Source organism: Argiope bruennichi, chromosome 1, assembly GCF_947563725.1.
Source record: "Argiope bruennichi chromosome 1, qqArgBrue1.1, whole genome shotgun sequence".
NCBI classification, from domain to species: domain Eukaryota; kingdom Metazoa; phylum Arthropoda; class Arachnida; order Araneae; family Araneidae; genus Argiope; species Argiope bruennichi.
Window position 1 is genome coordinate 117,274,539 of NC_079151.1, and position 13,976 is coordinate 117,288,514.

The 13,976-nt window shown below is 32.7% G+C and overlaps 1 protein-coding gene across 1 annotated transcript in view; it reads right to left on the bottom strand.

The window, feature by feature from the left end:
* The window catches only part of LOC129967801 (potassium/sodium hyperpolarization-activated cyclic nucleotide-gated channel 2-like), a 293,220-nt gene that overhangs the window by 33,478 nt on the left and 245,766 nt on the right, over positions 1–13,976 (bottom strand). The window contains exon 4 of the mRNA XM_056081912.1: positions 8,313–8,462. Coding sequence (XP_055937887.1) covers positions 8,313–8,462 — 150 coding nt within the window. The remainder of the gene's footprint in view (positions 1–8,312; positions 8,463–13,976) is intronic.

A 13,976-nucleotide genomic window follows, 5' to 3' on the forward strand; every position in this document is an offset into this window, starting at 1 on the left:
AGTAGACACTAGAATGGCATACGTAAATTGCATCTCATTGTTATTTATTGTTTAGAAATTCATCTTGTTTAAAAGGAGACAAATATATGCATTTCCTTGTTTACATTTTCAAAAATTTCTTACAACTTTTGAATTGGCAATAACCATAATGGAAGGCTGAGGCCCATCTCCTAGTTGTTTAGGTATGAGAATCATTGCGCAAAAGGACTATTTAAGAAGCAATGAGCAACCATAATGTAACTTTCCACTTGTGGAAGCATCTACAGATAAAACTAATGAACGAAATTCATTAGATAGTCTGCATAGGAAAACTGGTTTCATTTCAGCCATTAGTTTTAGTTGAAAATGTCTCCGCAGATGGAAAAGTTATTTTACAGCCAACCATTATTTTTTTAAAATATTTGCTCATATTTGGAAAAAAAAGATACCAAGAAAACATTTTTTTTTCTACATCTATAACCAATAAATGAAATGTATTCGACAATCTACATAGGAAACGTGGGTTCATTTTAGACATTAATTTTAGCTGCAAATGTCACCACACAAAAAAAGTTGTATTGCGATAAACCATTATTTTTTAAAAATATTTGCTTATGCTTGATAAAAAATGTCAATAAAACATTGTTTTAATCGATGCCTAAAACTAATAAACGAAATGCACTCGACAGTTTGCACGGAAAACTTGGTTTAATTTATGACTAGTCATTATTTTTTTTTAAAAATTTTCTTATTCTTAAAAAAAAAAAAAAAAGCAAGAAAATAATTGTTTTTATCTACGACTAAAAGTAATGAACGAAATGCATTAGAAAGCCTGTATAGGAAATTTGGTTTCATTTCAGCCATTAATTTTAGCTGCAAATGCAGTAAAGTTATTTGATGACCCGCCTATTTCTATTTTTTAAAAATATTTGCTCATGGTTGAAAACCAGCTGGATTAGTCTCTCTAAAAGTTTGTCTCATACTTTCTAATAATCGTGTCATGCCAGAGAAGCGCTGTACATAGTATTGCCGCATAATAGTTACGAAATATTAACTTTTGGCGTGACGTCAGCATTTTTACTGAATCAATCATGTTATTAGAGATTAATCATTGGCATGAATGAATAGTATCCAAAAACTGAATTTGTGCTATAGACACATTTTTTCTGACCGATTTGAAACAAAAATTTGACACAAAACAGCACTTGTAGTCAAAAAAATCTCTTATCAAATTTAATATATTTAAGTTATTGCGTTAATGATTACATGTTTCTGAAAGAACAGACCTACAGACAGTCAACCCGTCATTGGATTTGGCATAAAATTTGACAGGTATCTACGTTAAACTTATGTATTGAATTTTATATAACCAACTGTCTTGGTTTTGTAATTAACGCGTTAACTTATATTCGAACAGCCGGACAGACAGACTTCCTCTGAATGGAATTTGTTCAAAATTTGGCAGATATCTGCAAATATGGTATTGAGACTGCATACTAAATTCCATCCTTCTGGTTCAAAGCATTTTTGTGTTATCTTACAGACAGACAGACAGAAGGAGGTTAAAAAAATTTTGTGTTTCGAACTCAGGTAGGCCTAAAAAGTAGAGATTCGTCATAATCTCGAGTTCGAATTTTTTAATGATTTCTGTACTTTCTTTATATTGTTACGAAATTTCCGGGGTTCGTTTGGATAGTGGCAGTTATATGGTGTGGAAAACGCTCAATCAGCAGGCGGCAGTAGAAAATAAAACAATGACGTTTATTTACACAAAGACACACAGGACAGCGCAAGACGACAACTATATACAGCACAAAAGACGATTATCTTCAACCGAGAGGTGCAGCATACAACCAGACTCTATTGCAGACAGTAGCGCACAGCTTAGTTCAGCACTAGCTTCATTCTGTCGCTGCTCCGCTTATCACTGGAAGACCAGTTCTTTTCCGTCGATTCCGACTACTCTTCGACTCAACTGGTCCACGACTGCCCGGCAGCTGCTGCTGCTTCCTATTATAGGTCTCAGGAGGCGGGGCTAGAAGCCTCTCAACCAATCAGGAACGTTCGAGGCGTAACTCGGTTCCTACTGGACGGATCGGGAAAATTCTTGATGTTTCGGGTATAATCTATTTTGGCGCCAAAGTCGCCAAATTCGTCGCCAAGTCGTCAAATTGTCTCCAAGTGTGTCGCCAAGCTCTGGGACCTCCTATGGAACCAACTATGCTGGGAAGCAGCATCACAGGTTCGTAACAATACTATATATACAAGAAAGTAAAAAAAAATGGCAAGAAAATATTGTTTGTATCTACGGCTAAAACTAATGAACGAAATGCATTAGACAATCTATATAGGAGGCTTGGTTTTGTCTCAGTCATTAATTTTAGTTGAAAATGCCCCCTCACATGGAAAGTAGTTTTATAGTCAACCATCATTTTTTAAAAATATTTGTTCATACTTATATAAAAAAAAAGACAAAGAAAACTTCGTTTTCTATCAAAGATAGCGATGACAGCTTTTTCTTTTCGTTGTTTTCTGTCAATACGTCTTCACTTTTGCTTTTGCTTAATTTTCTTTTTCTGGAGCAAATACGCGTTTGAGAGACAGTTGCTATTCCTTGAAACTCAAAAAGTGAGGAAAACATTTTTTTTTGTTGATGCGATGTACATCTGGGCAGACAGTTTCTCATTTTCGTTTTCGAATAGAATGGAAATACAATCTTTTGAGGACCAAGTTTTCAAGTCGATGTTTCAAAGCCGGTCGATTTAACTAGAAAAGGAAAATATTCAAAATTTTCTACATTCATAGAATTCTTTCTTTTTTCATGGAGAATTTTCATTTTTCAACTGAAACCACAAAGAATTGTTATCCAACGCAGAATTCAGACAATAGACACACTCTAGGAATATAAAATTTGAGAAATAATCAATACTTTCTTCGATATTTCTTCCATTCTGAATCAAGTTTAAAGCCATTGATTTTTAAACTTTTCTAGGAAAAGGAAATGTAAAATTTCGGAAGAGTATTTCAAAATCTATTCATTAACCTTGCAACAATTATTTACCATCTGGATTTTCGTTTAATTCTTTCTTTGTAAATAATATTACTGAAAAAATATCTTGAGCAAAACTAAATCAATGTTAAAACGTTATAGAGACTAATAACAAATTTTTTAACAGTTAGAAACAAATATGTAATTTCAATTATAAAATGCTTCAGATGACTAAAAAATTATATTTGAATTGATTTGTACGAACAAAAGTTCTACTGAAAAAGATGACGAAATCTAAATTTTTATATAGCATCCCGGTCCAATATGTTTATATGCATTATTATATTGGTATGATATAATTAATATAAGGCAATATTAATCGAAATCATACTTTTCAAAAATATTCTCTATTGCTCGACACAAAACTCCAGTGTTTTTACATTATTTCCAGTTTCTTTCTACTGTGTTTAATTGAATTCAGATAGTTGATATAAGTTTCTTCCTACAATGTTAATTGAAATTCCTACAAATTAATTGAAAAAATATAGATTCCAGTTACTTTCTAAAAGGTTTGACTGAAAGTACACGATTGATTCTATTGTCTTCCTATAATGTTTGATTAATTGAAAGCACACGACTGACACTATTTTCTTTTTACAATGTTTGATTGACTGAAAGTACACGATTGATTCTATTGTCTTCCTATAATGTTTTATTGACTGAAAGTACACGATTGACACTATTTTCTTCAATGTTTGATTGACTGAAACTACACGATTGATTCTATTTTTTTCCACGATTGACTGAAAGTACACGATTGATGACATTGTCTTCTTATAATGTTTGATTGGTTGAAAGTACACGATTGACACTATTTTCTTTCTACAATGTTTGATTGATTGAAAGTACACGATTGATTCTATTTTCTTCCTATAATGTTTGATTGGCTGAAAGTAAACGATTGATTTCTTTGTCTTCCTATAATGTTTGATTGATTGAAAGTGCACAATTGATTCTATTTTCTTTCTACAATATTTGATTGCTTGAAAGTACAAGATTGATTATATTTTTCCCTACAATATGTGATTGACAGCAAATTTTCTTGATGATTCCAAGATTTTTCTATTGTTGATTTAAATTTCTTCTTACAATCCTTGATTTTGTGTTTATTATTGGTTCCAATATTTACATTTCAATGATTATCGTGTTCATAGATAGTACACACAAACATATTTCCAAAAATGTACTCTGGACTTAAGAAGATCAAAAACGTGGAAGCTGTTAAAACCTCGTTATCGTATTTCTTGACCTTTCCAATTCTTTATCTTCATATGCTTCTCATACGAGAAAGTTAAAAAGAGGACAAAGACAAAATGTAGAAATCTCAAAATTTAAAAAATTGATAAAGTTATTAAACGATAATACACAATTTTACTAATAAAAATAAACGTTAAAAAATTCAAATTCAAATAACTGAAATATTAAATTATTTATTTCAACAATTTAATATTTAAAATCAACGTTTAAGTAATTACCAAATAAATTTTATTTATTAAAAATGTAATAAATTATTATTACTAATACAGATGATTAAGGTGCAAATAGATGTTCGAGCTACGGTGAATTATAAAAGGAAAAGCAATTCATCAAATAAAATTTTATCTTTTATTAGGGTAATGAGGGATAAAATTAGCTAAGCACATTAACTAACTCTTTAACTGGATTTCTAGAGGTGGAAACATATTTTTCGCTTATTGACTTTAAGAAAAAGCAAAAACTGATCGAGTGAAACAACGCCATGACAACATAGATCATATCACGCAAAGCTGGAGCGTTACATTGCTTGTCGGATATTTATAAAAGAATAATCGATCTTTAATAAAAGACTTATTGGGAAAAATGTGCATCTGGATGACATTAAAAACTTCAATGAATCAGATTTAAACCTGTTGCTATTGGCGATAAGCGAGGATCGAACTCGCAACCTTATGGTTCGTAGCCGAGTAACATGACCACAAGACAAAAGAAATTTCTCATGTCTCGTAGCTGTTATCTGGCTTATAAAGCGTCACCACATTACTCCCCCTCCAGTGCGTCGGAGGTGAGACGAACGATATTTTGCCCTGTTTTTGCTGTTATTAGTGGTGATATATTGGCTGTTGCGCCTTATCCATTTTTTTTATTGGGTGATTATTTATCAGCTTCATTTATTTATTGGCTGATTATTTATCAGCTTCATTTTATTTATTGGCCGATTGTTTATCAGCTTCATTTTTTTAATTGGCTGATTATTTATCAGCTTTGATTTTATTTATTTCTGGTAGAGGGCGCTACAAGAGTTGTATGAAGGTTTTTTACGTATCACGTCCGGGTCACCAATGTTGCTATTGGCGATAAACGAGGATCGAACTCGCAACCTTATGGTTCGTAGCCGAGTAACATGACCACAAGACAAAATACATCTTTTTGCCATTTTGTCTTTTTAAAAAGTGGCAACATCAGTTGCTTGTGATGGAATAAAAATATGTCGACTTGATATAGTTTCGCTTATTTTAATTTCAAATATAATCTGCATTAAACATTCTGGAAATATAATCCATATGAATAACCGATCGTAATGAGCTGTACATAATTGCGCTACAAACCCATTGAAAGAGAGAAATAAACAACAACAACATGATCGTTAAAAATTACCTTAACATATTCATCTATTAAAGCAGTACACTTGATGTTTCATACTCCAATCTAAAGGTCAGAGAACTAAAGTTTATAAATTATGATTGTATATCATTCTAACTACTTTTTCGTGTGCGAATATAGGGAAAGAATTGTAATAGTCAAAATATTCGAATTCGAGATTTTGACATTTTTTCAAATTTTAGACCACATAATTTCGCACGTTTTTGGCATTACATCCGTCTTCTGTCTGTGACAAATATAACTTAAAAACGCTTTAAGCTAGACGGTTGTAATTTGGTACTCTGTCTATACACTATATATTTAGATTTCTATGAAATTCTGAGCAAAATTTGTTTAGAAGAAATCTGTCTGTAAGATTGTTCGAATATAAATTAATAAGATAACTTCAAAATGGAGAGAACTAAATGAGCAAAATTCAAGACACTTTTTTTAATATCTATAGAGCAGACGCTTGTCAAATTTTGAACCAAATCCAATGAGGAATGGACCATCTGTTGGTTTATACTTTCAGAAACATGTAAACGCGATGACTTAAATATATCAAATTTGGTATTTTGATTTTGTGACTACAACCTTAATTCTATGTCAAAATTTCATTCAATCGATTGGGAAAAACGTACCTAAAGCACTAATTGGATTTTTCGGATACTTTTAAATGCATTTCACGGAATTATAGCCAAGGATCACATGTTAGATTCAGTAGAAATTGCTAAATTCCTCCAAGGTAAAAATATCATGGCAATTGTACGTCAATGCTATGCAAGGCTTTCTCTATGGTAATACTTTCATTAGAAAGTGTGCGAGTAAGTTTAAGGAGACAACCCTCGTTAGTTTAAATTTTTTTAAAAAATAATTTTCTAATTTCATCGAGCTATATTGATTTTCATTCCTTTATGCTTCTATTTAATTTAACTTATTTCATGTTTGTAATAGTAGAATTTTGTAACTACTTTTTCAATCATTTCCTGGTGTATCTTTCTGATATTTTAATGAGTTGCGCTTTTCTGATGATGCGTGTAGCGACGACTCATCTACTTTCAAGGGACTCTAACATTCTGATGATTGGAAACAAATGAATGGATTTAGAATTATTGAAATACTTTTCGAATATTCAACTATGCAATAATAAAAAAAGAACAAAAAAAAAAAAAATGAAATCTATCAAGTTATCATGTGAGAACATCGTTATTTTTTAAGTTATTATTGTCTTAATTAATTTAAGTCCTTAACCAGTTAAAACCGGTTTACGAGAGCTCCAAAACCTTTTTCTCAGCCAAGAAAAAAATTAAAATTAAAATTGCCATTTATGCTTTATTCATTACCTACGCGATTTCGAACAAACTATTTCTACGCGATTTCAAAGCAAAGCAACATCATGTTCTCACAAAAAGGAATGCCACGTTTGGAAGCTGAATAACGATGCGATGCAATGCGATTTCCAAATGATAAACTATTTACCAATAAATTTTTTAACTTATGAATTTATATATAATTTTTATGAAAACAATATTTTTGCAAGCACAAACTGCTATTTTCTAATTTCTGAGATTATGAAACAGTTCCATAATGGATTAATCTTAGAACAGGAGTCAAATCCTTCAATGTTTCCTCCTTGAGAAGGAATGAAGTGATATTTCCCCATTGGGGAAAAGTGAAAATACTTTTTATCAAAACTGTTATTAAACGCGAGTGAAGTTTTTTTCAACATATTATAAAAATTAAACTATTTAATTTCCTCCGAAAAAAATTACATTCCATGAAAATAACAGCTATGATGTCATAGTTCTACGTCAACCTTTTAAAAACGCATCTGATGTCAAAGAAGCATACATAATAATAATGCAATACTGGTAAAAGCAGGTAAAAAATATATGCGATTAAAAGATGATGATGAAAATTGCCATTTATGCTTTATTCTTTGCCTACGCGATTTCGAGCTTCAAAACCACCTAACCAAAACAACATCATGTCTTACATGATGAAAAAAGTGTCATTAACATGCAATTAATTTTAAGCTAGAGGATTTCACTATTAAAAATTAATATTCCCATAAGTTGCAATCTGTTGATATTTATCAATAAATTCGGGAAGGCTAAAATAGAAATTACGGTTCACCGTAAGGATAGAAAAATTCGTCTAAATTAATAAATTCGTGTTAAAGTTAGGACTGTATAACGAAAAAACATATGGTAAACCATTTGAAAAAATACCACATGCCTATATAAGAAAGAATATTAAACCTTTGTTTGCTAGCAACAATATAGTATTGCGTTCATTCTTGATTCGATACAAATAGTACAACTCTGATTTCGGAGTTCGCCAAACTTGGCGCATTGGCACCATGATTACTTGGCAACATAAACAGTTCATAATGAAGGCAGTGTATAAAAAAAAAAAATTCAAGATGAAAGCCTTACAATGGGAACTTGATACATTTTTCCAATGATCTTAGGAAAGAAAAAGTAAAATTCTTATTTCCAGTTGTATATTAGGAAATTGAGGATCTTGCATGGTCAGAGTACTTTTGTTTTTGGTTGAAACGCCATATTTCATTACGTTTTACCATATGTATGGTTAAACAGTAGTTGTAAAAGAAAATAAGGAAATTGCAGAAATCCCTTGAACAGAAAGCGCTGCGACTTACCTCAAGCTCATTAATGGCGACCCAGGAGTTCGGAGGAAACCCTTGGAGCATGGGCACAAGGAACTGCAAGCAACCGCTCCAGTGTCCTATCAGAAGCATCATGCATATCAAGTTGAAGATTTTCATAAATACACCAGCCATGTTGAAGAACTGGAAAGACAGAAACAAACAGCTTGTGATTTTTTTTTAAAATCCATTTATACAGTAATTGCTTCGGAATCTAAAAGTGTGTAACATTTATTAAGTATCAAACAAGCAATCAAAGTTTCTATAGTTGAGTGGATGTTACTTTTATCTATGCCTATTATATTGAAAAATGAAGTTAGGAAAATGAATATATAAAGGTAAAACTATCTCTCCCAAATTAAATTTTAGTTTTGGGAGAAAGTTTTCATCATGTCCAGAAAAACTGAATATCAATATTTACCATGTTACATGTACATTTGGTTGAAAATCATTTGCTTTTGTTTATTGAATCAAGACTGAGTATTCTGTTTGCCATGTTTCCATATTATGCAAAGTACAATATAATTTAAACTTCATGATATAGCGATTTTTGAATTTTTTTTCTTTGGTTCAGAGAGTTCAAAATATGAAAAAGATTTATAATTTTGGCAGCAAGACCACATACCAAATTTCATTTATCAGTACTTCTACATTTTTGAGTAAACGAGATCATATAAATTTTAATCGAATAGACAGACCGACAAACAATCAATGAGAAGATGATTTTGAACCAGAATTTTATACATGTAAAAGGAGATAAAGTTTAATGTACTGATTTAATCTGACGCGGATACATACAAGTTTCTGTTTGACAAATGATATATTAATTATCTTTTATAATTATATATATGTGTAATTAGATGGAAATATAGAATATCTAAATATATTTTCTAACTAATTATTATCTATCAGCAATTTTCAAACCTCTCAAACTGCGCTTTCACGGTAAATTTAACTTTTAAATTTTCACGGGCTACTCATTTTCCCTCGAAATCAAAACACTGAGTAGACAAATTCCTTTCTAAAATTATATAAGGCCGCTCTTTTCACTTCCTGCCTTCTTATTCCATTCGTTGTTCTGTATTCGTCATGGCTTGACCAAACTATAAATTAAACTTTTTTCCTTGAAAGTGTAAAGAATAAAAATCATTAAAATTATGTCTTCAAAATATGCTTTACACATGCGCACGCACACGCACGCATCCAAACATACTCTATTATTATTTATTGTAGTCCATATTTATACAAGAAGTTTAACATCGTGATTTGAAACAGAACTATTTCTTACATATGATCTAATTAAAATGCTTTTTGAGGTTTTTTAAAAAATGAATTAAAATACTTTTTTGTCTGATCTATCTGATATTACGGTAGTTAATTTTAGTTCCGAAATATATAAGCACATTTAGATCATACAGTTCTGATTAATAAGTATAATCTCATAAGCGATATATAGAATATATAGATAAATAAGTAAGAATAAGTCTAGGAGAGAGTTCATTCATATTTTTTAATGCCTGTATAGTATTATAAAGTTCAAGTCATTCGAAAGAAATAGAAATTTCTTCAGATTTATAAGATAGGATTCTTTTTAACACGATATCATTATTACGTTAAGTAACCGACATGCAAATGCCGACAGAAAAAAATGACAAAAAATCCGAATGAAGGCGCAGTATTGGGAAAAATGTAGATGAAGAAATGGAATCGATTCACCTTATTTTTGAAGCTTGCTTTTAAAGAAGCAAACGTTTCGCTGTATTTAAAATTCCCTTTTTGAACCGAAGTTTGGAGAACAAAGAAATTGTAGCTAATTTCAGTTTTTATATTTTATAATCCACCTATTTTATGCTTAAAGAAACACTTTTACAGATAACAGATGATTAAATAGAAAGAAATTGTTTCGCCGTAGAGATTCAAATTTAAATAACAAAATTGCAATTCGTCATTATACAAGATTTGCTGGCTGAAATATTTTTTAAGAATTTTCAGACAAGAGAGTCGCAGAGAAAACCATGATTGAACCCCTCCTCTAATTGTAATTGATTTTCTATGACACTTGAAAATTAAAAATAATAAGCAAAAATATCCTCACATCCCCTTTCCTCCCCCCAAATGACTTCAACGAAATATCATTCTTACTTTATCATATGCACAGTATAAAAAAAGTAAAAAAAAAAAAAAAAAAAAAAAAAAAAAAAAAAAATTCGTATTCGAGATTTTGATGAATCTTCTCGAGTTCATGAAACACATTTTTGGAAAATGTCCGTCTGTCTGTCAGACTACCTGTGACAAGGATAGAACAAAAACGCTTTGAGCTAGACAGCTGAAATTTGGTATGCGGTCTTTACACCAAATTTAAGGATTTCTATCAAATTTTGAGCAAATTTCGTTCAGATGAAGTCCATCCATCCGGCTGTTTGATTCTAAGATAACATGATAATTACAAAACGAAGAGGGCTAAATGCATGAAATTCGATACACAGATTTAAAATTTTTATGATAGACATCTGTCAAAGTTTGAGACAGAACCAAGAAAGGAATAAATATCTGTTTGTGTGCAGGTTCAGAAAAATGTTAACACGATATTTCAAAAATGCAACGACTAAAATATATCAAATTTGGTATGGGATTTTGTGACTACAATTGCAGTTTTATGTTAAATTTTTGTTTAAATCGATTGGGAAAAACGTGTGTAAAACACAAATTTGATTTTACATAACATTAATTGCATTCCAAGGATTAATCGCCAAAAACACTCGCCAAGGATGACACGATAAAATCAGTAAAAAGGCTGAATTCTCATCAAGGGTTAATATTTCGTAAATTTTTGCAAGTCATTTCTGTGCAAAGCGTTTTCTAGGATAATCTTTTTACTATAATATATGTGAGAAAGTTTTGGAGAAACTATTCCCGCTGGTTTACGTTATAGAGTCAGGTGAAAAATAATATAGAATGTGGTAAATAGGGAAAATGCCTGTTGGTTCTCTAAGTTCTCGAAAAGAGAATGTAATGCTTTCTCTAGTGAGAGTGTTCTTATGTAATAATTTGGCGAAATTTTAAATTCACCAACTTATACAATTTTCTCATAAATAATTTGTAATTTTATGTATTCAAAGTAATCTCGCCTTGATATTGAGTTAAAATCAGAAACACTGTACTATTCATTCTGGGAATCTAAAGCCCTCCGCGCTTTTGCGCATGGGTCAGAATGTGTTTATTTAGTCAAAAAAAGGAGGGATTGGAAAGATGAAAGGAGAAGATGTTTACATTCAGCAGTAAGTCAGCCATCTGACTCTCCGACCCGCCCTAAGTCACACGGATTTAAACCATAAAACTGAATGACCGGACCGCCGCAACAGCAACAATGTTGGAACTGTGGTTGAGTCCTTAGGGACATCACCGGCCACGGTACAACCCTCCCTGAAGGAAGTACGTCCCGTCATCGATGGGAGGAGTCAGATCTCCCACCTATTTGTGTACCCTCCAGAGTGGCGAGATTCAACCACTATACCGGAAGCATCTCGTTTTCATTTCGAGGTGCCCTCTTCCCCCGGGGGTTTACATTCAGCAGTAAGGTTAACTTGGATTATTCCATGGAATTTAGAGTTCTAAAACTGCAGGTAACTCTTAGCATTGTCGAAATAAAGATACTAATTCACAATAAAATACACTCATGTCCAAAATTAAGGTCACAAGAATGTTTTTGAAAGTAATTCAGAATTGCTACCAATAAAATTTAAACAAATTATATTTTATATATTGTGAAGTGCAGCTAACACGATATTAACCTTTGTTGTGGGAAAAAAATGTTGTTTAGCATTAGTTTTTGGGGAACTACTGAAATTAGACCGTTTAGGCATCTGGGATTTTTGCCTGCAATTTTGCGAATATTGCATTAAAACAAAACATTTAACCTATTTCCAGTGACAATGAGTTCTAATAATCGTTTAGACGATGCCTTGAGATGGAGGACCGTTGTCAGGTTTGAAGCTGGGCAGTCTCAAGCGGAGGTGGCTCGATAGTTACAAGTGGCACCGAAAGTGGTATCCAGGTTGTGGAATCAATTCCTATCAAGTGGTACTGTAACCAGGAAGGCCGGCCAAGGCCGTCACAGAGCAACGACGTCTCCACAGGATCGCTATTTGGCATTAAGCGCACGGCGGCATAGGCTGACAACGGCTCCTCAACTTGTTCGTGACCTTGCTGCTGCGTCTGGAATAAGAATTTCCAGACAAAAAGTATACAGACGTCTAGCAGAGAGGGCTCTTTATGCCCGGCGACCAGTTGAGTGCGTCCCTTTGACTGCATCCAACAGAAAAGCCCGGCTGTTGTGGTGCCTAACATATCAGTCTTGGGCACAGCAAGAATGGTGGCGTGTTCTTTTCAGTGATGAGTCGAGATTAACCACACAGAGTGACACTCGTCGAATCTTCATCTGGAGAGAGCGAGGAGCACGCTATCATCCCTCCTACGTAAAAGAAATCGACAGATTTGGTGGCAGAGGAATCCTTATCTGGGGTAACATAATGTTGGGCAGTCGTACATCACTGCACGTCTTCGATGCGGGTACTATCAATGCACATGGCTATAGGGATGAGATCCTTGAAGCCTATGTGAGGTTGTTCCGGGTTGCTTTTGGCCCAGACTTCATGTTTATGGATGAAAACGCGCTTCCACACAGAGCCCAGATCGTTGATGATTTTCTTGAGGAAGAGGATATTCGACGTATGGACTGGCCCTCGAGCACTCCGGATCAGAATCCTATTGAACATGTTTGGGATGGTCTCGGAAGAGCCATTGCATAGCGTTACCCCCTCCTAATACTCTCCAAGAGTTAAAAGCCGCCCTTTTGGAAGAATGGGCTTTGTTGCCCCAAGCATTTATTGACACCCTCATAAACAGTATGAAAGCTCGTTGTGAAGCCTGTATAGCAGTGCACGGTGGTCACATTCCATATCAGACAGGCTTTTCCCGAGATAAATGCTTTATCTCTGATTCATAATGTAACACTTTTTGATATAACCTGTTTTTTAATTCCTAATTAAAATCTTTTCCACGTTGTTATATGTCTATGTTCTTTCTTCCATTGTAATGTACCTCTGTGCCAAATTTCGTGGCAACACAGTGAATAGTTTTTCATTTTTCGCAGATTTTAGGTTTGTGACCTTAATTTTGGATATGAGTGTACTTCAGAGCAATTTTTATTTATTGTGTGTGTGGGTCTAAATGCTAAATTATGTTGAATAAATGGAAGGTTTCTGTTCTTGAAATTTTATAATTCACTTTTATACAAAACAATATTTTTTTATGTTAATATATCTTTTTATTTGTTATTGATTTTTTGACAACATTCTGAGATTAACAACGTTAAATAATATCGGTCACATTTAATGATATTATATAAAATATTTTTTTTGTCCCAGTCTGACAGTTTTTTGCTCAGTTTGACCATATTAGCAATAAATACGTAATTTTGAATTACAATAAAATAGTACTATCAGAAACGATACGACTGTCACATGTACGTGAAAAAAAAAAGAACTGAAAGAAAAAATATCATCAAAAGGCTGAAGAAAAGGTCAAAGAACGAAGAAGGAATCCGGAAATCAACTCATCTTCCCGCATCTCACCCTTTAGTGAGATAGTATCGATGAA